We start from the raw sequence: 26,407 nt of genomic DNA, 5'->3' as shown, positions 1-26,407 counted from the left end.
TACTTACTTGTAATGTGTTTATTAATCTCTTTGTAACCCCACTGTCCGTAAATCCAAAGGAGAGTAATGAGGTCAGAGAAACGTATGCTCGTCCTGCACCATTTCATAAGCCGCTTCCTGTTGGCTAGGATTACGATTTGTACTCTCATCTACTAACTACCTTGTGTTACAGACCCTTCTCTTTGACTGTAAAAGGTATTTGGACATGTTCATTGTGGCATTTCTCCAACTTTATACAAACACTGAAAAGCAATCTTGCTGAAAGCAGACGGTTTAGCGAGTCTTGGTTATTAATTATTAAGGAAAAGGTTCCGTGACCTGTGACAAGAGAAGTATTTTAATTGACAGCAGGAACTACCTATCACTCATTCAAATATTCGAGCCACTTAAAATGTCTTCATCTGCACTTAAAAAAAATTTTTTTATATATATATATATAAATTTCCCAGAAGCAGAATGTTCTTTTCACAGCGTTTACAGCACACTCTGCTGGCTGCTGTTGAAAGTTAATACCAAGCATGGACGACATGCTAAAAAGAAACGTGTTTTTTTGACACAGCAGAAGAGTCCACGCAGGTAATTACGGTGGGTAGTCGGGGCTGGAGCCGAGAGGCGCTGGACACACATTCCGAGGGCAGCAGGGAAGGGCTGGCAGGAGATTACTTTAGTTTTATGGAAGAGGAAGACTTTCGGGGGAGGAAGACTTTTTTCTGTGCCGTAAGGTCACAGCAATTCAGCATGGAGGGAGCAAACATCTGTAGCAGCCTCCTCATCGCCTTTGCTTCAAGGGCAGGGCAGGCCCAGCCTAACGGCCGAGGGAGGATCACGGGCTATTCAGTTTTAAGCTGGCTTTATATGAAAGTGGCTTAGAGCCACATTTGCATGACAAAGCCATTTGCGCGTATCTCATCAATAAGGGAGGCTCCATTTATCCTCCCTTCGCTCTGCCGCCTGGATAACGCGACACCATTAAGGGCAGCGAGGGGGATTTTGGCAGCGAAAGCTCTCGGTCCCCACGCCAGCACGGCTCCCGTCACCCGGCGCTGGGAACAGACAGGGTGCCGGCACAGCCCGGTACCAGTACGGCCACGGCACTCGTTAAGTGTCGTTCTCAGGGAAGAAACGTGGCTGGAGCTGTTCCGGCGGGCCCTGGCGCTGGGCAGGCCCGGCCCCGCGGCAGCAGAGCCGCGCTGTGTGCGGGAGGGGACGGGCCCGCGGCTCCCGCCCGGCGCCTCCATGTTGTTCCGTGTGGCAGACCCGCCACATGCCGGCAGCCGGGAGGGGAGCGCGGGCCGGGCCGCGTGTGTCGGACAAAAGGGCGTTTGCCGGGTGACGCTGCGCAGGAATTCCTGCCGCACGGGGTGGGGAGCGGGGAGCGGGGCTTGTTTCACGGGGTTGCTCAAGGCTGAGGCGGGGGCTGGTGCAGAAAGCGCTCGAAGCGGCACACGCGGCCCAGCGCGGAAATCGCAGGGTCATCGGCTCCCCTCCCCCACCCCGCCCCACCGGACTGGAACCCCCGGCCCCAGCCCCGCGGCGCCCGGGCCGCTCCGGCCCCCCACCCCCGGCCGGGCCCCCCCCTCCCCGGGCCCGCCGGCGCCCCCCGCCCCCCTGGCCGGGCGCCACGCAGCCCGCAGCCCCCACCCCCACCCCGGCCCCGGCGCCCCCTCCCCCCCCGCCGCTTCCCGGCGCCCCCCGCGCGGCAGCGGGGCGGGGCCCGCCGTGGGGAGGCGGGGAGGCGGGGCGGGAGCTGCGCGCCTGCGCGAGGGGCCTCGCCCCTTTCGCCCCCTCCTCCGCCTCTCTCTGTGCGCAGGCGCAGTGCGGCGGCGGCTCGGCGAGGGGAAGGGCGAGTCGCCGCTGCCGGAGCGGGGGGGATTCGCGGGGCTCCGCGGCTCCGCCGCCGCCATGGCGGGCGCGGCCGCGGCCCCGGCCCCAGAAGAGGACGCTTCAGCCGCGGCGAGCGATCGGCCGCCCCTCTCGGCGGCAGTGCTGGCGAAGATCGAGCGGAACCGGCAGCGGGCGCTGGCACTGCGGCAGGCGCGGCTGGCGGCCCGGCCCTACCCTGCCGCAGGTCGGATGGCGGCGGCGGACGAGCCCGGCCTCGCCGAGCGGCTCCCCGCGCCCTTTTATTGTTTATTACTTTTCTTTTTTTTCGGGGGGGAGCTGGGGCGCCGCGCCGCCTTTCGGCGCGAGGCGGCGGGGAGGAGGGGGGGGAGCGGGAGCGGAGGAGGTGGGGGGGGGGGGAAGGAAAGCCGCCGCCGCGGCGCGCGAGGGCCCCCCCTCCCCCCACGTGGGGGGAGGGGGGGGCCCTCTTAGCGCGCGCGCGCTCGTCGCGGCCCCCCGCCTGGGAGCGCGGGAGCGCCCCCTGCCGGCGGCCGCTCCCGCCGCGGCGCTTAACGCGGCGTCTCGTTTGTCTTCTGCAGGCGGCGTGCGGGCGCGGGCCCCCCCCAAGGTCGTGGACACGGGAGGGGGCTTCTTCCTGGAGGAGGAGGAGGAGGAGGAAGAGCCCGGCGCCGCCGAGAAAATCGTGCATCCGCCCGGTAAAAGAAACCGCGAGGCAGCCGAGGCGGAGCGCGGCGGCTGGGGCGCCGGGAGGAGGCGGCGCCGGGCGCGTGTGGCGGGCGGGGGGGGCAGGAAGGCGCGGGGGCGGCAGTGAGCCGGCTGCGGGCCGGCCCGGCTGGGCGGGTTGGGCGCCTTTTTTTTTTCCCGGGCTTTTTTTTTTTTTTCCTTTATTCGTCCTTTCCCCGCCCCCCGCCCCTTTTTTTTTCTTCCTTTTTCCTCCCAACGCGGCTCTGGATGTGATCCATTTCTGGCGCGTCCGATTCTTCCAGCATTTAAGAGGCTAGCAAATACGCGGTAATTAAAAATGAGGAATTTTAAGCCGCGGAAGTGGGACACAGTCAGTGCCCTTGGGTATATCAGGTTTTTCCTTTCCCCGATGGACGTTATTTCTACTATTTCTTTCGGGAATTTGAATTTTGAGATCAAAGTAAGTGTAAATTTGCGCGGGTTCGTCGGTGGTGGGAATTTTTAGATTTATACCGTTTATGCCAAGATCAGAGCACTGCTGCAGTGCTGGCTTTTATCGTCATAAAACGTGCTGACGCCAAGTTGCTGATCGTTTGGTAGAGGGTTTCGACATATTGTCTTGCGATATTCTCCCTCCAGAAAGCAAATGGAGGAGTGAGGATCCCAAAATAGCTTCACTTTCTTCTCTGGGATTGCCTTTGTCTCGCTTTGTTCTGCTCTGAATCAGCAGCAGGGCCGTTGGTGCAGTGTATCTCTTTGTTAGAAATCACCACCAGATTTCATTAAGAGTCTAAGCAATTAGCAGCGCTAATTCTTTTTGGGGGGGTTAATGTTTAATAATAAATTAAGTAGATCTGGGATGCCTTTGCACCGGGGGCATTTTTGCTGTGTAATTCTTAATGCGATTGTTTTAATAAAATGTCTTTATGTTGGGGGGTACTGCCTTAAATGATGAAATGTGATGTAAGAGCATGACTATGTGAAGTACCGAGCATTCCACTGCTGCCAGCAGGACTGAATCGGCATAAAATGTCGTCTTTGCTGGATCGAATCTGCTATAAATGCAAACGCGATTAAAAATGTATGGTCCTGCATGTTAAGCATTAATCTTCCATTTCAGCTACCGTTAATATTCTGCAGTTTTAGCTCGCGAAAATGTATGAAAACGTAATTTTTTTGCTAGAATGACGACGTTATTTTAAGGGAGCACTCCTTACAGCCGCAGCCCCCTGAGCCAGTGTTCCCTGGTGGGTGCCCCACGGAACACGAAGCAGATGGCGATGGAACACGGCGAGGACACAACCGGGAGCCGCGTCCGGCACTGAGATGTCTGGGCTTGGAGCAGTGCTGAGAGGGCTTGGGGAGAGGATTGTAGTGGAGCTCCATCCCCATTCCACTCCTAGCAGCTCTCTGGCCACCCACCCACGTGTGTGCCGGCAGGAAGGGACCGGACAGGAGCCGCGCCGACGGGTTTGGGGACCGGCAGGGGAGCGATGGGAGCGGGGCTGAGCGGCTGTGACTCCAGCGCCGCTCCCGTGCGCTGCCTGCTGTACCCACCCTCTGCCGACTGCACCCCCCGCCGCTTCCTCCCGCTCTGCCCGCACGCCCTCCCGCGTCAGGGCGTTACTTTTGCCGGGCCAGAACGGAGGAAGCTGTAGCGGGGGGATGTGAAGCATTTAATGCGGAAATGTGGGGATTTGATTTTTTTTTTTTTCCTTTTTAAACAATGGCTAAGTTGAAACAAATGTGTCCATTTGAATGTTGAAATCCAATACTTAATACAGTGAACCTTCCAGCAAGAACAGAAATAATAGCGGCAGAGATGGGATTGCGTGATTAATGGCTTTGAATTTGTACTGTATCATTCTGGAAAACTTGAATGGAGGGGTGAAACTAGTCTGTAACAAATACTATAAGAAATTATTAGTAAAGTTGCCTATAATACCAATTCCATATGCTTGTTTTTATCATGGTAGTTCCTTAAAAAAAAATTTCTTTCCATTAGCACCTGTACTAGAATTTGACTATCTCATCTGTGGAGACTGTGGCAAAGAATTCATGGATTCCTACCTTATGCAGCACTTTGATTGGGCAACATGTGATAATTGCAGGTATTACAAATAATCAGGAGAGGGGTGCTTTATTTTATGTAGAGATTGCTGGCAATAATTTAGTTAATTAAAATAATTCCATTAAATTAAAAAGGCTATCAGCAAAGCAACATTTTTCAGTAACTTGTACTGAAAAAGAACGTAAGTTGGCTGATAACCTCTGCGTTTTCCTTTATGGAAGAACGGCAGCGTTGTCTCCTGAGCCTGTCTTGGGGCACACGGTAGATATTTACACAGCGTTATGGAAACATTGGTATGTTGGGGGCAGCTAGTATGTTATGTCAGCAGGGAAATGAATGAACGCAAACCGGAGCTACTCAAAAACCTGATAGAAAACACTATACCTGCTTTCTGAAGTAGAGCCTGGATTAGGGGTGTATTGCTGTGCCAGTGAATTAACCAGGGCGAAGTTAGTACTTTGGTCAGCAGGAGCGGGCTGGTGCTGGGGCGCGGGGGAGTGACCCGGGGGGGTGTCCTTGGGCAGGAGGCAGCCTGCGCCCTTATCTGTAACACAGTAAATGCGCCAAAAACCACAGAGATAAGCGGGGCACTGGGGCCAGCGCCGAGGCGGGCGGGCGCCCGTGAGGGCAGGGATGAATGAATGGAGAGTGGCGGAACAGGAAACGTCCCGCTCAGCGCGGGGGGCGGCCGGGCAGCACGTGGTGCGGGCCCGGCGCGGCGCAGACAAAGTGCGGTGTGCTGGAGGGACAATGGGTGCAAAGGGGCTGTTGGGAGCGCCAGGAGTGGCTTTTTCCTTCAGATTAATTAGCTCTTGTAGCTGAGCATTAGAGATTCCTCAGTGCATTAGCTTTTACTGTGAACTTTGAATTCTAGCAAAGCTAAATTTACAGCAGTACTTCCGTGATGACCTAGCACTTACTGTTTGGCACGTTGTTCCGGCTCAAGCAATTAAAGTTACACTTCAGTCAGTATTGCGTAAATGTACTTTTTTCATTAACTCATTAATGCTGCTGTGCTTACACAGTTTTTCATTATACGTCTGGTAAAAGTTACGATCTTTTAAGGTTCTTCTGCCTACTGTCTTGCATTTAGAAACAAGTCTGTCTGTGTTCCTAATCTCTTTCTGGAATCTAGAAGCATATGGAGTGTGTATATTCTCAGGTGATCTGACCTGTCTCATGTTACACATTCTTTCTGTCTTGACCATGTGTCAGGCCTGTGCTTTTGTCCTCTTGAATTGCATCTGGGTTAGGCGAATACCTAAAATTATTCATGCCCCTTTTAAGTTTTATTTACTCCCTCTTACAAGAAAATAGAATAAAAGCTCTTCTAGAAAAACAGGCTTCTCAGCCTGCGTTTGCTCAAATGGGAGAAATTTTCAAATTCGTTTTAGTAAACCTCTCCCAGAGTTTAGCCAGATTCTTGGAATCCAGAGTTATTTGCATACACAAAAACTAAGAGGACGAGGGCTGCCTGTATTTCAGGAATGTTAGCATGGTGAGGACTTAGATGTTAATAACGTGGCTTTAAGGTGTAGCTTTCTCATAATTATTTTACATCTTCCAGAGATGCTGAAGAAAAACATAAGCTTATAACAAGGACAGAAGCAAAAGAAGAGTATCTTCTTAAAGACTGTGACTTAGACAAGAGGGAGCCAGTGCTCAGATTCATTGTGAAGAAAAACCCTCATAACTCACGATGGGGTGACATGAAACTTTATTTAAAGCTACAGGTACAGAAACTGTTACCGTATTTCAGCGCTCTTTTTACCTTTGTACAACTTCTGTAGCCAAAATGGTGTCACCGCGGTTCTGATTTCTCAATTATTTGTGTCAAAGCTAAGTATATTAGACATAGTTTGTGTAAACTTTCTCTACAGTCAGAGTAAGGATCCATGGTCCAAATTAATGAAAATATCAGTGTGTGAGACCATTTTAAAGGTATTAGTGGACTACAGCATCGGTGGTTAGCACAGTTACAGGTCGTGAAGTGCACGGCCTTGAGTGCTGCTCTGAAATGCGTGGGGCAGCTGCTGCCTGTGGCCCCTTGCAGCCGCGGCCTCGTGTCGCAGCTTTGCCCTCAGAGGCAGCAGGAAGGGCGAGCAGCTCTTCAGGGCTCCTGTCGTTTCCTGCTTGCCACTTCTGTAGGAACGCTGATGCTTTAGTGGGTATGCATAAAACTAGAGCTGCGTTTGACTTGCCCGAGCAACTCAAGTCTAGCTGATACTAAAAATCAGTGTGGAAGGAATGCTGTGTTTGTGGGCCCAGAGCGAAGAGGCAGATGGGAGACAGGGGCAAGATTTGGTTGGCTGGTGTATGTCTAGGGAAAAAATTAAGTTTGTGAGTTAGAATAGTTTACTTTTATCGTTTCAGGGGAAAAAGAAACACATTTATGTCCGTCCCGTAGGTAATCAAGCGTTCTCTCGAAGTCTGGGGTAGTGAAGAAGCATTGCAAGAAGCAAGGGAACTCCGCCGTGACAACAGAGAGAAGATGAAGCAGAAGAAGTTTAATAAGAAAGTTAAAGGTAAAGGGTTAAACTTACTGCTGCACTACCTGAAGTACAGTTCTGTTTAATTTGTTTCTGCATCTGATTGAAGTATTTAGAAAATCTTCAGTGTGACAAAATGGAGGCCTTCAGGAGCTGTGTGGGTAAGCCCAGAGCAGCCTGGTGTGACCTCATAGCTGACTATTTTAGGCAGAGGGTTGGGCCAGAGATCTGTCCCTTCCAACCTGAATTACCCTGTTGTCCTATGCATACGATGTTAGTCATAGAGACCATTAACGATGGTTTTATATTTTTTTAATGACCCAGAATGTGCCATGGATTGTTCCTGTTACTTTTCCAGTCTTGTTTAGAACAGATTTTTGTGGCAGGGGGTTATAATTCTGTCATACGTATGCCTTCAGGTGGCATAACGGTAGATAAAGGTACAAAATGCCTTTTCCCACCGTTGACAGTATTCCCAGCTGCTGTTTTTACTGCTCACTATGCCCGTTTTTTCCGGATGGTTTAGGAGAGTATTCGGTGGGTAGAACTTATTTTTAAAAAGGCCGTGTGTTCGTTCCTTTGCACGAGCGGCGGGTCGTGTGCTGCCCGGGGCGCCCGTGCTTCGCTCTGCGTGGGCGCTCAGAGGGGCACAAAGCTCGCGCGTGCTGTGACGGAACGTGGGGCCGAGCAAAAAGCCCGGTCTTGACCACCGATGGTGTGCGCACAGAGGGGCTGGCAGCAGGCTGCGGCCCAGATGCCAAAGTTCAGTGCAACTACGGGCCGTAACGTGGCTGAGTTTGCAGCCCGAACGGCTTGGCTGGAAACGTGACCGGGTTTTGCTGCTCAGTATGCTCGCCACCCTCTTGCAACATCCGGATAATAACCGGGGCTGAGCTGCCGGGCTGTGCTCTCAGAACCCGCCGTCGTCGCTGCGGCTGCCGCGGAGGCAGCTCACGCTGTTGGGCATAAAGCTCAGAGAATGCCAAGTCAGTTGGGAGGCTTGCTGTGACCTGAATGAAAAGTACTCTTTCTCGGTCGTGTAAAACAATGAGGGGTTTTATAAAAACTTTTTCTCTGCGTTCCCCCTAGCCCCTTTTGGATACCTTTGAATGGCTTTGTGCAAAAAGGCAGTGGGCAACACGTACTTAGTCTAGATGGAGAGTCTTCTCCTGTGAGATCTCATGTTAGTGTAGTTCTTATCCTTTAAAATATGCAAACGAGGGGAAGAGTGCAAGGCAAGTCAAAGCTTGTTCTTGCAATACCAGATTCTCACCCCGAATTATTTATGTAAGACTGGCAACAAGCAGATAGTCATCTGTAGTCCTCAGAAAAGTGGTTAGCTTGAGTTTTATTAACCTTTATTTAAGATTTATTAAAATCTTAACGTTTTCTTCTGTTTCTCATCAGAACTCCGCCATGCCGTGAGGAGTAGTTTGTGGAAGAGAGAAACTCGTATCCACGAACATGAGTATGGACCAGAAGAAAATATTGATGAAGACACATATAAAAAGACATGTACTGTGTGTGGCCATGAATTAACTTATGAGAAGATGTAGTGATTTTTTTTTTTTAATTTCTTTATCATCTTTTTAATGGCATTTTGTATTAAAGTCAAATAAATGCTGATCATGAACAAGCTGTTGCCAAATTTTGTGAAGAGTGATGTTCCTTGGCTGTGAGAGGCTTTGGCTTTTAAGCTAGATTGTAGGGTAGAATAAATATTTGACATTCAGTCATTTGGTACCTCATAGCCCAAAAGTAAGTTGGCGTCATTCTGCTTAATATGCCGCTGAAATTAAGGTGAACTTCCCATTATTTGCTCCTGTTAGAGGAAGACGGCTCCGTATTCTGTGTTAACAGTTGTCTGGTTTCCAGTTCCTGTTGCCATGGGGGGCAGCGGGCAGCTGGCTGGCAGAGCACCTCTGGTGGTCGGAAACCCTGTGCGAGTCAGGTTCTCCTGCTTCCATTTAGAGCCTCCATTAAGGAGCTCTCTCTCAAAATGAAAGCAGCGTGCTGCTGGGGAGGCTCTGGCACATCTCTGCTGTGTTCACAGAGCAGTCCTGAAGTGTTTCCTCTCCTGCTTTTTTTCCCCAACTTTTGGAGCAGAGACCAAGGTGATTCTTATCATTTTACCGTTTTCATTTACCATTTCCTGACAAATATCTGTCTGGGGGGGGAGGGCAGTGGGAGGGTGGGGAGAAGCAGCAAGTTGCACCCAAATGATGTTTCAGTAGAGAGTGGATTTACTTTCAAAGTCGCAGCTGTTATGGAACACTCGTGGAAATGGCTGAAATGAAGCGATGTGCTCTAGGCAGCAGCTCCGCATTTGTTCGCCATTGTAGATACAGCAGATCTGGATGAAGCCTCTGGAGCTTTCTTGGTTCCTGGGCCAGCCTGGCTGCGCAGAACTGGAATTACAGGAGAGAAGGTGTGTGGGAGGGTGGATGATGATTCCACTAATAGGTCTTCACCTCTCCCACACCCTCCCATGCTCTGCAGCCCGCTGGGACCTGCCTTCCCACCCAGCGCAGAGGACTCGGGGCCCTGCAAGGCCCAAGGAAGTGGCACATGTAGGAGGCTCTGGCAGAGCTTTTGAAGATTGTCCTCCAGGTCGTGGTTGCATGACCCAGCGTTGCCCTGGGGCCCAGAAGCCCTCTCCGGGGAGCTGGGTGGTGCGCGCCGGCTGCTGAATCACCCGTGGGCAGGCTGCAGCAGTCACCCTACAACCACCGCCCAGCACACCCCGCCTCCCGCAGCACCACCCAGGAGACCAGGGTGGGTGAGGGACGGGAAGGAGGTTGCGCCAGCACCCTCCTGCATCCAGCAGCACGCACGCTCACCTGGCGCGTTCAACCAGCCCGCAGCGCAATGCGGGAAGGCTCCTGTTAGCCAGGGCACCGGCAACAGTGGCCGGAAATGAAACTGCTCCAAACCCAACAGCATTCAACAGCAGCGTAAGCCTGCCCCCCCCAAATATGTAGGACAAACACTCCCAGTAGCAACCTGCTTCACCTTCATTTATTTTTGTCTTTAATTGTGCATTTTTTCCAACCACACCACATTTCTACAGCATCTTAACACTATTCGCCATCTCATGCTTCAGCAGTTCCAAGTTTCTCTAGTTAGATGCTGGTATCACTACGCGTCTCGTTCTCTTTCCTACAGATCCAACCAGTTTCCCCACCGCACCAGATGTGCACCACTGGACCCACAAAGAGGGGAAGGTGTCCAGACTCAAGAAACTTAATCAAAGCCCATGCTCACACTGGAACTCAAATCAATTTTGAAAGACATTGCTATTTGGTTTTAAATCATAGGATTATGCTCAGGCATTTTCAGCTTGATCCCCAGCACTCGTATTTGTCAAGGCTCAGAAGAAGTTACAGGTTTGCAAGTTTTAACTGCATTATCAGTTTTACAGAAATCACATTTAAATTCAAATTCCCAACATTAGTTAATATCAGAACCCTGATATTGATCCAAGCCAGTGAAAAACTATTAAACCCCAATTGAAACCTCTACAGTATTAAATGTTTATTTAAAAAAACACAACTATTTGATTACTCAAGAACATCAAAAGAGAAAGATTTGAAGCATAAATCTGTGCATGACTGACAAAACCCTTGCGTTAAGCAAATTTACAACAATTAACAGTATACCCTGAAAGAATGGAGGGATCAGTCAAATCAGAAAGGGTAAGCAGAGAAAGCAGAATTAACAGATCTAAGTCTATGAGGATACATTGGGTTGCTATAGGCCACACACAAACTTAGGTCAACACTCAAAGTAGAAAGTTCCATTTTTTACCCTCCTTGCTTGATCAAGAGGTCAATTGGTCAACATACAGATGAAATGCATTACTAGGCATAATACTTGAAAAAATAACTTGTACAGGAACAAAATTACCCAAAGCTCATAACTTTCTAAGCTTAAACTGAATAGCGCTGGGCATTAAATTCTTTAAACATTCATCTGCAAAATGAGAAGACCATAAACAGCTCGGCAACACACTGCTCACTGTCTCTGCCATTCATTACTGCTCACTGTAACACAGACCATTCTGCTTTGGCGTTTATGTATGTAATGTTACTTGCATAACTCAAAACTAAGGCTACTCTATTTTCAGGTTGTGTTTTCCCAGTCTGTCTCCTGTGAGTTATCACTTAATTTAGCATTAAAATGGCTTCTGAAGACATGGGAGGGACACGCTGTTGTCACATTTTAAAGAGGAGGGTAGCAGATACAGCCACTGCAAAGCCAGATGAGGTGAGGGCACCCGGTTCATCCACCGCCACTACCAGAAGGACTCCTGCTATTGCTGCGGGCCCGCAGGCCCAGCCCAGCGCCAGCACGGCAGCCCAGCTTTAATAGTTACAGGCTCAAATAAAGGAACGACCTGAACCCAGCCCTGGCCTTTCCCCTGGCATCTGCGGCTGGAGTGCCCAGCACCCAGGTGAGCTTTGCAGCAGGGAAGCTGAAAGTCTGCTCCTCCCCAGCTCTTGCGTCCTGTGTCTGTTTAGCAGTGCAGGCTGCTGCCAGCAGGCGTTGAAGACCACGCTGCAGAAAGGATTGCGTTTTTCACAAGTTGTCTGCGAAGTTCCTCTACCGATTGTTTATAGCTACTGGAATAAGACACTAGACAATACATTTAAAAAACATATTTCAATTGTATTACAACCATGTCCTTTCAAACTGTGAAAATTTAGCTGGCTTGATAACAAAAAAAATTCCATATGCTCTATACTGCTTTGAAAGCTTAACTCAGGTGTTTCACATGCCCAAAGTTAAGACACTTTTCCTATGTCATACTAGAGAAATTACAATGCTGCTCACTGAGAAGGTGCATCCCCTTTCACTCACAAAACATCATGAACTGTTTCTCGCTTCTGCAGTTCCTTTGATTTAAAGGTCAGGCAGAGGTACCAAATTATATTGTTTGTTTTGTTGTTGTTTTTGTTGTTGTTGCTTTTTTCCATTATTTTTATTTTTATATAAACAACAGGGGAGAAACCAAAATACTCTAATGAAGTCAAGAGTCAAACCAAATCAAAAGACAATGAGAAGAAATCATACTTTATGTCTATCCCCTATCAGTTTTATCTTGTAAAGCTTACGCTTACAGAGTTTGCCCTTGGTTAAAGTACTGTATTGTTTTGTATAGGAACGCATGAAAGCCAGTTTTAGGTAAAAATTTCTTCCATCCCCATGTCAAGTTTTCCTGTTCAAACAAAACAAAAACCAAAAAACATTAAAGTCCTGCAGGCAAGACTCTGTCCGTGAATAATCCTCAGGCCTGCAGAGCACAGAACTGCTGAAACACAGCCAGTATGTGGTGGTCCAGTTCAGCTGTAAACAGGAGGTTCTCTAGGGTCACCATGTACTGTTGGATTATCTGGTGATGCTGGCAGATAAAAAAACAAAAATAAAACACAAAACTTTATTGTTTCATTTTATCTTTATGTAAGAACAGGCAGAGAAGTCAAGACATGAGAATCACAGGTGAACTGTTCTCGTCAAAACTGTTAAGCACATCTGATTTCCACAATAAAGCAGCCAGTGATAAGAAAAGCATAACGCAGGGCCACTGCAAGGAGAAAACACGCGCTGAAATCCTGTCTTGAAAAGCACTGTGCTCCCTGCAGCCCTTCGCTGCTGGACCCTGAACTGCGTGCAGGATACCACACAACTGCAGAGATATCCTCAGAGAATCATATTTGCTTTCCTCTGAAGTCCCACCTACTAGCAGGGCAGGGTTCAGCCCAGGGGAGGATTACACCGCCACTCCCATTCTTCAACATATCTTCCGCTTGCACAGGCATAATTTTCTATTACTACCACTTTCATCCAGCCACCTGTGCGTCTTATCTGATTTAATACAGAGCCAAGAATTCAAAATTATTTTAAATAAATATTTACGCATCTTATTTAAAGGAGTTCTGCAATATTTTAATCCACTTATTTAAATATGACATCTATTTTAGTACTCTGATTCGCTCACAACTTTGCGCTTACTACAAACACACATTTAGGTTGAGCTCAGTGCAACTCACAATCACATCTCAGCATCTTTTTGCAGCAGGAGCACAGTGTGGGGACTAGCCAGGGACCAGTCACTGCACCCGTCCGGGGCAGAGACGTGGCCAGAACCCAGGAGGTGTGGGCTGGCCCCACAGCAGCCTCCAGAGAAGACTTCTGCTGCCACCTACTGCTGCTCGCAGGCAGGGCCCGGCTCTCCAGCCACAAAACTCGTCTATCCAGCACGTACCCGCCCACCGCCCTCCAAACCCAGAACTGACACTTACCTGCAGGAAGATCTGCTGCAACCTCTCTATGCAGCTCTTGTACCAAGGTGTAAATACATCGATTCCACCAGTCTCGCAGCGCACTAAGTGCTCAGTTAACAACATAATGAAACGCTGCGGCAGAGGAAAAAAATATACTTATTTCAGTCTCACGGAGCAAAAGCAGGATCCAAAGCTCGGGTAAGAGGATCTGAGGGACACAAGCTTTGAACAGCCATGTGAGAAAAATTATTTGCTTGGGAAACACTGAATTTAGTAAGCAAATAAAATGCAGTTAGCTTCTGGTCGTTCAAGGAACTGCATGCTAGCAGAATTCCCCCGTTCCTGAGCACTTAAAACGGAACAGATCCTGCTTTCGCAGGGGGATGACAGGAACTGACTCTGCCCCACAGTAAACCCATCAACCCCTTCCCACATTCTTATTCCAAGAAGATGCCTGTGATACAAGTGACACTGAAATCTTACAACTCCAGTAACTTTGAAACCTGGAAGTGAGAAGATACTTTGACCGTCATACCTGGAATATAACGAGGAAGAGATTCTTTTGCTCGCTCTGGGCTGACTCCACTTTTTCCTGCAAGCGCTCTATCTGCTCTTCCAGCGGTCCATCTTCCCGATCGCTGCTGCGGTCATCGTCATCGTCATCATCATCACTGTCTCGCTGTAAGTGACAACAACACAAGAGTAACTATAAACCTGGCTACCTGTGGATATTGTCAGTGCCCTCCTGCTCCACATGTGAAAACGTCTTCAGAGCAACTGAAGATCAGCAACTGAAGTATTGTATTTTGAAGGACATTTACTCTGAATATAATTAAGGAAATAAATTTGGAAGGAAAATGCCAACATGGGAAAGCCCCAGGAAAAAAAATAAAAATCAATATTTCAGAGAAACCAGAGCAAGCCTAGTTCTTCATTTAGCAGAAACACAGTAAAAGGTAATACCCCTCCTGACTTTATCATTACCAGATAACAAACAGCTTTAAAAAAAAATTCACTGTAGATTTATAAAATTGTGTCTGCTGCAGCAGGGCACGTAATTAATTCAATAAACAGTTCTGAAATCTCAGGGCTCAAAAAAATACACCACTTGGTGCAAGAACTCTTGATGAATCCGTCTGGTTAGCACAAAAGAAGCCCAGAGACTGTACCCGTAGTGTTAAACTGGGGACTCCCTGTATTCACAACTAAAAGAGATGCTGTCAGACTATGAAGAGTCAGCATGGAAACCAAACCACTACCTAGTAACATGGCATGTTCTTGTTGCCTCAAAACCAAACCAACACAACAACAGAAAACACAAAACACGCATAAGTACCAGACTTGGGAGCCTGAGTAACAAAGTCTTACAGGAGACTACAAGGGATACAGGAAGAAAGGCAGACTCTGGTGGATGATGGTGCATTCAAATACAGATATTGCTTCAGTCTCATAGGATTGTTTCTATGCAAAAATAGCCATTAAAAGCTCAAAACTTCAAATATTTGTAAAAGGGCCATGTACAACTTGTGACAAATACAGGGCCACATGTTAACTCACCTACTGCATAGCAAATGAAGCTGTGAATCAGCATAAAAAATAAAAACAATTTACCAGAGCAACCCTCAATAGGATTTTATTCTCTCTAGAGAAACTTGCTTTTTCCTCCATCTACAGAGGTCTCCTGAACTCAGAACACTAAAGGACTAAAATGACCTAAGAGAAAGCGTGTAAGCCTTGGACTCATTCCATAGTAAGGCCATCTGCTTCATGCTGGAGATACCAAAACTTGACAGCTTACTTACTCTAAAAGGAATGGCCATGCAGCAGAGCAACAGCCTGCAGAACTACTCACTGCTGCACAGAAGCATTTCTTTCTGGCAAAATACTCATATTTAAAGTGCTCAGTAATAAAGAGCTGCAGCAAGAGACAAGTACAGAAACGAAAACACTGATGTATTCGTTTAAAGATGCCAGAGAAGCTCTTTGCCTCACAGTACGATCAATGACTGCACCTAGGTCGTCAATAATCACAGGCATTTATCAGCTGCTGGTCAATGCAGATTGATGATGCAAGCAACTATGATGGCTTTTGCTGGAAGTGAAGGAAACAAGATGAAGGGGCTGGGATAAACCAACACTGTCAAACTGTGAGTGATCTCTCAAGAGAAACTTCTGGAAACTTGTTCTCTGCAACTCTCAACATGTTTATAAAGTGACTTAACTCTACCACGACTAAGTACTGCATTAAGCGAAGCTTCCCTGGGCCCTGTCATTTGCAGCACCTGCAGAAGACATCATTTCACTTGGGACAACAGAACACACCAGTGGCTCATCAGCTGGTTGTACACAACGGTAACCCAGATCATGCAAAGTTATTCAGATAAATAAGCTGGAAGAAGGAGGCGGCACATGCCAGTGTCAGAATCCAGCAGCATCCATCAGAAGAACAGTAACAGCCAACTTTTCAATAGCAAATAGCTGTTTCCGTGCACTTCTGCATGGAAGCCACAAGAGCACTCTTTAACAGAACTTACTATAAATAATTTTTAACTCTTCTTACTGTTCTCTATAAGGTAATTGGAATCCACATTAGAAAGCAAGTGGAAGACATGCTCATATTGGAAGAGAAAATTGTGAGAGTGAACTTGAACAGAGCAAATACACATGAATTCCTTTGAAGATTTTACTGAATTCTTATGTTATACTACCATTAGAAAAGTAGACTGAGAACATGCATCTAGTTTTTGATGTCTTATTGCTGCAGATAACCATGTCTGCAGACACGCTTCCTGATAAAATACTTATTCAGTCCTTTCCCAAACCAGACATGCATCAGTCTGACAGCATACAGGTTTGTATTGCTTAGCTTAAAGTAATTAAAAGCAAATTACTCACTCTTTTGTGCTGCCGGGCCAATCTCGCCTTAGTCTCCTCCAGTTCTTTGTGAATCTTCAGAACATGCTTATTCATCTTACGAATTGTGGAATGTAAGATCTCCCAGATATAAAACCTAGGGAAGACACAAAGCTCAAAACCCTATGTTACACGCTACTCCAAGATAGAAAACTAATGTAGTTTTTTAAATAAAAATGCATCTGGGGGAATTTTAAAAACTTAGTATCATCTGAGACATCTACTAGAGTGAGCAAACACTCAGCATATAGGAAAGCATACCTGTAATGTAAGAAAGCTGAACAGTAATTCCTTTCCTACATTTTGCAGTACATTTCCAAACTAGCATTCTGTCTAATACACTTACTGCGAGACTATCAACATCAAATCGACTTCTCAGACCAAACGCTCTCCACAAGAAATGTATCAGTGGTGGTACAAGTTACATACCTAAACCAAAGATCAGGACCACACTAAGCTAGCAGCTATAAACCACACAGCAACAGACTTTGTCTAGAAATAGGTGCAGTGTTGTTCTGCTTTGGCAGGCTTAGACACTACTGGCAAAATGACATGGTAACAACATTCCTGTACTGTCACATAAACATTCATAGCCCAACTCAGAAAGAAAAATGCTGAAGTACATATTTTGTAGAAGGAGGGAATGCTTAATTACACCTTTTTCTTCCACTACCCAGTTTTCATAGACTAAACTGTGTACTGGCCACTTAGAACAGTAGTTCAGAGACAAATAGCAACCCAAGACAAATTCTTGTTACCTAGTAAAATCATGTGCAAGCTCTGAAGAGAAGATCCAGTTTGCTACTGCAGCACAGTCAACAATTTGTGTCCGAATCATCTTGTCCACAAGCACAGCAATCATCTGTATTTTGTGAAAGACATTACACACACAATCTGTGTAAAGTACACCAGCCTCAGATAAAAACAGAAATGGTTTGATGCAGCTCTACGTTACTGATATTACTGGGTAATTTCAAATGCTTTAAGGAACCTGTGTAGTCTAGCCTAAAGCTGCTCAAATTAAGAGATGTACATCAAGTACATAAAGCATTCTGATCTTGTTTAACAACCTTTTCTACTTCTTGTGAAAGTCTCTGTTAGCATACATACTTCCATACAAAAGCAAAAAATAAAAGCATCATAGGTGGAAATGAAGCCTTAGAGACACAAGTCCCAGCACCTGACACCGAAGTTCTCAAACCAGAGCACGCACACCTGTCAGATCACCATAATGAAGGAGTTACTGTTGGCCTACTCTCCCTGAACTGCAACACTCTTCAAACGGGTTCTTCTCTGCAAGACCTGTTCATCTCAGGACCGGGGCAATGCTGTGTAGCCATGGTTCGGGTGGGGGTTTCAAGCAATCGAGGAGGCAACCGCAGAGAGGAGTTACTGACTAAAGCAGTTGCAAGCTGTTCAGAAAAAAGGTTTATCTATCTTACTCACGTGCTTGAATGCCACGGTATCTAAGAACCACAGTCTGCACTGTATTTATCCTTAAAAGCACCCATTGTCAAATAAGGAAGCGTAACAAAGCTCCTTTTAAGGAAAGAAAACTGAAATAACTGAATGAATCATATGGAAGACTCAGCACTCAACTTGAAAGTCCCAGGATAGCATCCTATGCTCTATTTGTCTCTCTGTATCGCCATGAAGAATTTCTCATTACTTAAGACTGATCTTCCAAGAAACACAGAGTTGGGATTTTAAGAAAACGCTTCATCTCAATGTTAATGTTTCTCTTTACGAAGTCAGCACCACAACCTCGCTTACAGGTCCAGAGAATACTGATGCCTAAGGCTAAATCACTATCTGAAGCACATATCACTCATTAGCAGTATATGTCTTGCAAATACTGCAAATAGTTTGAAGCAAATCAGACTGTGCCAGACATGGGAGTAGGGTGAGCAGTGTGAAAACAGACTCTGGACAAGTGTCCTGCTGTCCAGGCACCGTTTCTTCCGTGTGCCAGGGAGGTTGTGGGCTGAGGAGAAAAACCTGTTTGACCAGAAGACTGAACTGCAATAAATGCAAGAGAGGAAAATTTAAGTTCCATGATCAAATAGCACAGCAGACCTTCGTAACTTTTGCACTTGATATTTTTTTTAAAGCAATTTTGATCTATTCCTAAAAATCTAACGTGACTGCTTAGTCTGGGTTTGAAACCTCCATCTCCGTTTGGTCATGTTGCAATACAAAGGAAAGAAGAGGAAGAGGATATGGATATTAGATTGTAGTAATGTAATTTCTTCTGATCCAGTTAAATGACAGTAAAAGGTAGGTAGGACTGTCATCATCACATTTTCAAGGTCAGTAATTTGGGTGGAAAGTTTAACATATTAAAAAAAAAAATCCTGCTTTTTAATGTTTTTATTGTGCTTTAGAAGGGACATGACATCTCGCATAGGTATCTTCTAGGTGCTCAGTTTTTCCCCTAGGGAATGGGCCACAGCTCCAGTAGCAGATCCAAGGATTACCCTTTGTTCTCAGCGGCATCGCTTCTGGAAGTCTGTCTATGCAGCTGCGAGGTACAGTATACAATAAAGTGCAACACAAACACACCAGTAAGGAATATGTGAAATAATTAATGCAGGTAAATTTGGCTTGAGCTCCTTATGGATTTCTATTTATAAGAAAAATTATGGCTGAGGGAGAAAACAACTGCTGTGAAGAAACTGAACAGCTTAAACAAATTAAGCATTTTCCATAGCTCTTTCAGGGTGTTATTTCCTCTGGCTCAAGAATGAACACAGTCATGGCACTGTCAGACTGATGTGTTCTGAACAGCCACTGACTGCAGCCCCACTGACTCTGCCCACACACAGTACTGACTCCAGCATCAGCTTTGTGGAGTAACCGTACGGCTTTCACTGGCGACTGAAAAAAAATATCCCCAAAAAACCCCAGGTTTCCACATTTCTAAGAATGCGGCCTGCTTTTGATAGGAGATCTAAATTATATTTCAATTTACACATCTACACTGTTTGCCAATTTTGAACAGAAACATGATTTTAGCAAAAGTTATTCTCTCTCTCAAAGAGCAGCATAGTGTGAGTCTGAGTCAGAACAACAGCCTTTGCCCTCCCACAACGAGCTCTGAGGAAGGCCTCATTCATGGTATATACTTTATGTCCAGGCTTCATTATAGGCACTAAAATGTAAACAACGATAAATATAATCTGAACTTTCCTTCAATTAAGATGAAAACAGACAAGCCATTTTAAAGGATGTAAAGCAAACTGTAATATTTTTTATTAATTATGATCTCTGTAAGTTGAAACTCACAAAGATACTTGACATTGCAACCTCTTACCTGTGGATGATTCTTCCAGACCTCATAAACAACCCTCAGAACATGGAGTTTCCCCTCATCACTTTCAGCAAGCGTTTTGAACACTTCATGAAACCTTTTAATAGATATAAGTAGTCAGTGGAAGGGTTGGGATCAGGTCAGAAGAGCAGTAGATACACGGCAAGTGGTTTAGATTGGCCAAAAGAATTTTGTGACTATCTATAGCAATTCTTGAACAAATATTCCCTGGAAAATATAACCATCCTGATCCAAAACAGGCTACAAAGACATGACAGCTCCTAAAAGCAACTTGAATCTTAGTGGTCAACCTACTTCCCGTGGCTGGGCTACATTTCTTATATTCTTAAAAGCAGGAGGCACTTTCATGCTTTGTGTGCTTAACTACACATAGCTGGAGCAAAATTTGCTGCCTTTCGAGCCTCAGACCTTCCACTTTATGTGTTTCCCTAACTTTAGACATTTACCCAATCTGACTCTTTTTGAAGGAAATGCTGCTAGAAGCCTCTGTTTCTGCAGAGTTACACTGAGTGCTACACAGCATTCACAACCCAGCTTATTGTAGTATAACTATAAAGCATTAAGAGGCTCTTTGGCTGCCATTGCTGGTGTGCAGCAGTGAAAATACCATGGCTCTGTGTATTCGTATCACCCTACCTCTTGCACTACCAATTGCAGGTTTCTACCTACAGCTTCTTATCAACATTGCCTCTAGAAAGCTCCCAGGTGCATGTTTTCCTAACAGCTTTATATATCTTTAAGGACAGACAGAAAAACAACTCACTGAGACACACGTGACTACCTTTCATGTATCAAGACCACTTAAGAGCAACTCGGAAGTCCACAGGATTAAAAATTAGTTATTTTATCTCAGTTTGCTAAAAAAAGGTGCAGTAAATTCTTTCAAAGTTAAAGTGTATCTTTAAGGGACTCACTCTAAAGTATTTTAGAATGGATTCTATCGTACTTTCACAGACAGAAGTAGTTTACAGAAGACTACTTTGAAGTTTCATGCTTTCTTTTTCCTTCTTCATTTTTTTTTTATAGAGATGTAACTGTTCTGGAGTCATATTCATAGTAGAAGATATTGTAGTGGGATCTACCCAGTCATTCAAATGTAAGGAGAAACCCTTGTTCCCCATCATAATCAGCAAATAAGTAATTCTGTAATAGAGTAATATTCCAAATCTGTCTCATTTGAGTTACATCACACGGCTGTACTGCACATTCCTGGTAGGTCCATTAACATAGGTAACCCAGGATCTACACTACCATTTCTTCTGTAAGTAGTGTCACTAGTTGGCCTAATCATATTGCACTGTGGAACACCTAAAACATTGCTGAAGCTTGCAGTCCAGTGCTTTTTATCATGCGTGTCCACTGTCGGAATTAAAGCTTCCTGTAAGCCCCAAAATAGTGCACACATTACACTTACTTTGCCAGGGCACTGAAGGAGTGGCTGAAAGACTTTGCAGCTAGATGCAGGAGAGTCTGAACAAAGACTTCTATTTTCAGCGGGTTGAAGGTAAATCCTTCATCTGCAAGTTATTTAAAGTTGAAACCGTAAGTACCTCAAGCATGTAAGCTACTCATAACGTAGAGACAACACAAGGTTTTAACTCATTTCACAAAAAAACATTTTCATCAACAGGGTTTTGCAAGGCTGAGAAAAGAGCTAGTAAAGACTTTCCAAAACGTGCAGATCTCGAGGCTCCCATTTTGTCATGGAGAAAACGTGCAGAAAGAATTTCAGGTCAGTGAAGAAGCTGTAACCACATGTAACAGCACTGAAGGACAGCAGCCGTGGAAAGACAGCAAAGGAAACTGCAGAGTTCATCAAGTTGAAGGCCTGGCCGACCATAATGAAGGCAGAGCAGATGAGGAGAGAGGAAGGTAAGGATGATGAGGATACAGATGTTGGATATTTCTGACATGGGAGAAGGGTTCAGCAAGTGTGCAGAGCAAATATGGGTACTAGGGGTAAATGGCGCTAAGTTCCCCCTCCAAAGCTGCAGCTACCTGCAGCTGCAGACAGGCAGGGGGGAGACCACTCATTAGCGGGTGATGCCGAGAGCAAGCCAGGAAACAGGACAGTGGACCCCAGGGGATGAAACAAAACACAACACAAACAAACCCCCCCCCAAACCACAAACAAAATACCACAGATGGTTGCTGCTCTCTGCCTGCATGACAGAGCACTTGCAAATATTCCAGAAATATTGAAGCCATCCCCGCTGTAAAGGTAAGTTCTTAATTCTCTGTCTCGCGCTCCTTCTCACTCCCTAAACACACAGGCCTTAGGAATCAATGCTGTCTGTGGCTACAAAGCTAGAAAGAACAGGTGTGGAGTTCCATCGTGAGTCTGTATCTGTGAAGACCGTGGCCAGCAGGCCGGCATCTTATCTGCCGTGGGCCTGCACTGAGCAGAGGGAAGCTCTGGGACAGGGCACACGCAACAGGTCTCAGGGGTGAGGATAACAGCATGAACTGCACCCTGCTGCTGAAGGCAAAGGAAATGCGAAATTCTTTCATGTGACCTCTGTCAATAATCACAAGAACACACACCTCAAGCAACAAGTTACCTCTGTTAAGAAAAACAGGCCTGCCCTGCATGTAAGATGTTTACAAAAAGCCCTAGCAATGGTGTATTATTTCAATTTACCGATGAACTGAAACCAGCTATCAGAAGCAAAAGCACACAGTTCCGTTAACCACCACACCCGCAGCTCCAAGGATGGCACATCAGTCTATCCACAAAAGAAATTACAGCCTGCCAAAGCCTAGAGCATATATCTTACCATCATCATCGTCCTGGTTTGGATTAGGCACATCTTTTAAAATGTTGAAGATCTCATCATTACTGGCCTTGTTTTTAATTGCAATTGTTAAACAGAGTGCGACAGTATATCCAGGAAGAGACCCTAAACAAAAGCAAAGAAGTCAAAAATATGTAGACGGCAAGTATTTTTAACATCAGTTTGCTTCTCAGAGAAACCAGTACAGTTTCCAGCTACACCTAAAACCAGCTGTTTCTATCACTGTCCACATCACTATTCCATAAAACTGCTCAACATGTTTACTGGTCTTCATGTCAAATCCAAAACTTCTAGTAAAACCTTTAGAGCTGAGGTCAGGCAATCACTCTCCTGTCTAAAGCTCTACTTCAGCCTCCAACTATTTCCTAAAGTACAATACTTCCCTTTTTTTTTTTTTCCCATCCTTGTATCTTTGAGGATGGCACTTTTAGGCTTAGGATTGTCTTAACACTGAGTAATAAAATGAATAATACAGTATCTATCTAACTCAATCTTTACATTATCTGCTGCCTCTGTATGTTTCATTAAACCAAGTTTACTGGCAAAATCTCCTACTGTTTCATGAAGTTCAAAAAATAAACTCACATTATCACTTCATATGCTGACTTTGGCATAGTATTGTGCCCAAACAGGGGAAATAGATGAATTTTCCAATTTTAGACTTATGGCAAACAATGCTGCACAACACCACGACCACCTCAGCAAGAGTAACTTCATATATCCGGATTTTCTTTTCGTCATAAAGTAACAAAGAGGATTATATTACACAGATCCAGGCTTAGGATGTATTAATTGTTCACATGAAGCACATCTACCCATATGAAAATCACGCATATTTATGTCAGCTGTATTCCTCTTTATGAAGACAACCAATATTACAATCTAGTGTGCTCCCTTGCTCTGAAACACTGTTTTCTTCAACTTGATCCCTCAGTAACTTTAATACTTACTATTACTTTCATCTCCATATTTGTAAATGCACACTGGATTAGCAGGACTGAGGACAGAAAAACTTGCAGGAACAATATCTATTATTCGCTGATGATAGGAGAGTCTGGAAATAACAAGTTTCACAGTAGTACAATTAAAATGGGAATAACACCAGGGCTAATTGTAAAGTGACTGCTTTATATGGCTTCCCTGTATTTAACATTCATAGAACAAAACCCACTATGTTTATACAGCAGAATGGTAGTTTCTGCTGGGTAGTAAGAGCTAAGCAGACCAAACTTACTAGTAAATGCTTTCTATTTGAACGCTGTGACGCCGGAGTTTCATCCTCATACAATTCATTTAGCTTGTGAAAAGATTTTGAGGCTCCCTGGTAGCACGTTTTATGCAAAAGCCAAAGATTTGCTGCAGAAAACTAGTAAAATCTTGGTATTCAACACAGAAAAAATATTAAACCGGACGCCTTCCTTTTACTTTCCAGCTTATTTCCTTCCCACAAAAGCTTAATTTTACTAACAGTTTTCAGTGAAATGGAGAAGAGCTACAAAAAAATTGCATTCGTTTTGCAGAATGATACTTTCACACTTCTGAGTTGCCCCAAAAATGGATGACTGTTTTCACGTAGGATGCTGAGTAAAATACGCTTTTTGAGCGTTTTGCTTTTCTCTCTGCTACATCCTTCTATCTCAACAACTCTAAGCCCAGCCCAGACAGTATACTTTTGTTGTTAGTTTTGGGGTTTTTGTTTGTTTGTTTGAAAGTCACTGAACATCAGAGGTATCTAGAAGAATCAAGCTTAGACTCTCAGTTTTTACTATAGCTAATGATCTGTTCCCTTAATTTCTGTGAATGCTGAATACTTTCCAGAAATATCTCCTAAAATCTATTTCCTTCCATGCCTATGGTGAAGCATCTCTTTTGTAACTACAGGTGTGCATACCTGGGATAGACAGCTCACTACCACCTGCTCCACCTGTTTCTCCCTCTCTCAGAAGTAGTGTTTTAAGTGTCCTACAGCAGGTAAAACCAGACTAAAATAATACAAGCAACTGAGTCATCTCTTAACTGAAACTGAGTTGTAATAATAGACATGCAGAAGATGAGTCAAGGAATCCAAGAGTTTCCAGAAGCAAAGATCAAACTTTGCCTTGAATGCAACTACTAAAAGATCTTACTTACCTCATGCACTTTTCCAAAACCTCTCTCACAAATTTGGGTTTGGGCTTTTCAAGGTCCTGAGTAAGACAATCTGACCTATAAAAGGATAGAATGTGATTGCTTTTAGCAAAAGAATTGGTGCTTTAGTCTCTTTTTGGCTTGGCCTACTTGGTACAAAACAATCATGGTCTAAGGACAACTGGAGTGCTTGACAGTTTTACAGTGTAGGCAATTTTAAGACAATGAGGTAAGCTTATCACTATTTCCTCACTGGCCATTAGCATTCTTGGAATCTCATCGCTGTGTGATACATTTTCAAGCAGCTTCCCTTTCCCCAGCTGTTTAAATATAATTTGTGCTTACAGCTAGTTGGCCTTTCCTGTCCTTAGGAAATGAACTTGGTGTGATTTCATACCCTGCTCCTCTCTCAAGAGGAATTTTTGAACTTCTGGCTGGTTCCAAATGTATTTCAGATAAAGAGAAGTCTCGAATACAGTCACTTGTGAGACTTGTGAAAAGTGGCAGCTCGTGAGAGCAGGCATTGCCATCAAGGAACATCCAGGCAAAGAAAAATCAGCTCCTTGAAGACTGCTGTCGGGTCAGTCAATATGGATGTATATTAGGATAGCCAGCAAGCACTTAACTCCACATGGGGACAACACCAGAAATTTAAAGCCATAGAAACGTATCACGAGAAGAGCTGCACCCCTCTCCACAACAACACTTGGGCAGATCAGCTACGGAAGGAATGTAGGGCAGAAAGCTGCAGAAGTTACTGTAGGAATGACTTAACCCCAGGGTGATCTCTCGTGCCACCAGGGTGCCTGGAATGGAAAGCTCAGGGGAACCTGTGGCTGGGCACTCATGGAGTCCAGGGAGCTCCTGCGAGAGATGAGAGTTCAAGATTTGGCATGGTAAGAGTGGATTGAAGGGCCAGCTCTGATGGAACTTCGGGCACCAGGATTTGTCAGGAGGGAAACAGATCACAAGATCTCAAGGACAAAGGTTATCATAAAAGGTTTAGGGTAGGACAGAGAGGAAGATTACAGAATGAATACAGGATACAAAGAGTCAGGGCAAACCATTAAAAGTAAACTCAGCAGTTATTTTGGAAATTTTGCCAGCAACTGACTGAGGGTGCAGGACAAATTAAATAAATCACATTTCTACTTCCCCTGTTTAGGAAATGCTTACACTGGCTTGAGATTTACCAGGAAATTCATCAAGGACAATACAGTGACTGAAGAGATTATCAAAATAATCTACCAGTGAGTGGTGGTGAACAGATTAAGAAAGATCTCTGAAGAGCCAGATGAAAGCAGTTAACAGTGCCACTATGTTGTGACACCTCCCGTATAAGTTTGAAATGTCAAGGTTTTTGCAATATCAGGTTTGAATCAAAAGAAGAGAAACTTACCAATCTTCCCAGCTCCAACGGAACTGGAAGTTGCTCAGGTGGTGGGAAAACCAGTTAATAAATCTTTATTAAAAGAAAAAGAAAGTTCCATTAAATGTCAGAAGAGTATAAAAGCTTTCAGCTGAGACTTTCTTAAAAACGCATTCTACTTTTCAAAGTTAAGCCTAAATTCTAAAGCTATTATAGCATTAAACAGGCATTTATGTTGACAGATTAAAAAAATCTGAGTTCAGAAAGTCAGAAAGAAGCTTTTATGGCCAGACAGCTTGCCGTGTTCTGTTGTTTCATACAAAGAGATGATCTATTAAACTAACAATTAAAATGTAAACTTAACGGTGAATATGCAACTTTCACATTTTTCATGAGTAATTAACAGCTCTCCTACACAATGCAGAGTTCACTCAAAGAGCAAAAACCGCTATCCCTCCCTCCCCTGGGTGGCACATACGCCATTAACTCCACTTCCAAATCA

At 45.2% G+C, this 26,407-nt stretch overlaps 2 protein-coding genes across 2 annotated transcripts in view; one reads left to right on the top strand and one right to left on the bottom strand.

The window, feature by feature from the left end:
* Nucleotides 1-475: 475 nt before the first annotated feature.
* XPA (XPA, DNA damage recognition and repair factor) lies at nucleotides 476-8,734 on the top strand. The gene is made up of 7 exons (XM_065046281.1): nucleotides 476-576; nucleotides 1,811-2,068; nucleotides 2,421-2,537; nucleotides 4,532-4,637; nucleotides 6,165-6,330; nucleotides 7,005-7,122; nucleotides 8,494-8,734. Exons 2-7 carry the CDS (start codon nucleotides 1,903-1,905, stop codon nucleotides 8,640-8,642), a joined length of 822 nt encoding a protein of 273 aa, XP_064902353.1. The 5' UTR covers nucleotides 476-576; nucleotides 1,811-1,902; the 3' UTR covers nucleotides 8,643-8,734.
* Nucleotides 8,735-10,082: 1,348 nt separating this feature from the next.
* The window catches only part of NCBP1 (nuclear cap binding protein subunit 1), a 31,782-nt gene continuing 15,457 nt past the window's right edge, over nucleotides 10,083-26,407 (bottom strand). Inside the window, exons 13-23 of the mRNA XM_065046273.1 lie at nucleotides 25,936-25,998; nucleotides 24,540-24,614; nucleotides 23,360-23,463; nucleotides 22,392-22,514; nucleotides 21,029-21,131; nucleotides 19,597-19,690; nucleotides 17,042-17,145; nucleotides 16,266-16,380; nucleotides 13,906-14,049; nucleotides 13,389-13,502; nucleotides 10,083-12,487 (exon numbers count right to left, since the gene is read on the bottom strand). Coding sequence (XP_064902345.1) covers nucleotides 12,374-12,487; nucleotides 13,389-13,502; nucleotides 13,906-14,049; nucleotides 16,266-16,380; nucleotides 17,042-17,145; nucleotides 19,597-19,690; nucleotides 21,029-21,131; nucleotides 22,392-22,514; nucleotides 23,360-23,463; nucleotides 24,540-24,614; nucleotides 25,936-25,998 — 1,153 coding nt within the window. The 3' untranslated portion in view covers nucleotides 10,083-12,373. The remainder of the gene's footprint in view (nucleotides 12,488-13,388; nucleotides 13,503-13,905; nucleotides 14,050-16,265; nucleotides 16,381-17,041; nucleotides 17,146-19,596; nucleotides 19,691-21,028; nucleotides 21,132-22,391; nucleotides 22,515-23,359; nucleotides 23,464-24,539; nucleotides 24,615-25,935; nucleotides 25,999-26,407) is intronic.

This window comes from Columba livia, chromosome Z, assembly GCF_036013475.1.
Source record: "Columba livia isolate bColLiv1 breed racing homer chromosome Z, bColLiv1.pat.W.v2, whole genome shotgun sequence".
Taxonomy (NCBI): domain Eukaryota; kingdom Metazoa; phylum Chordata; class Aves; order Columbiformes; family Columbidae; genus Columba; species Columba livia.
This window is presented reverse-complemented; position numbering and strand designations above follow the sequence as displayed.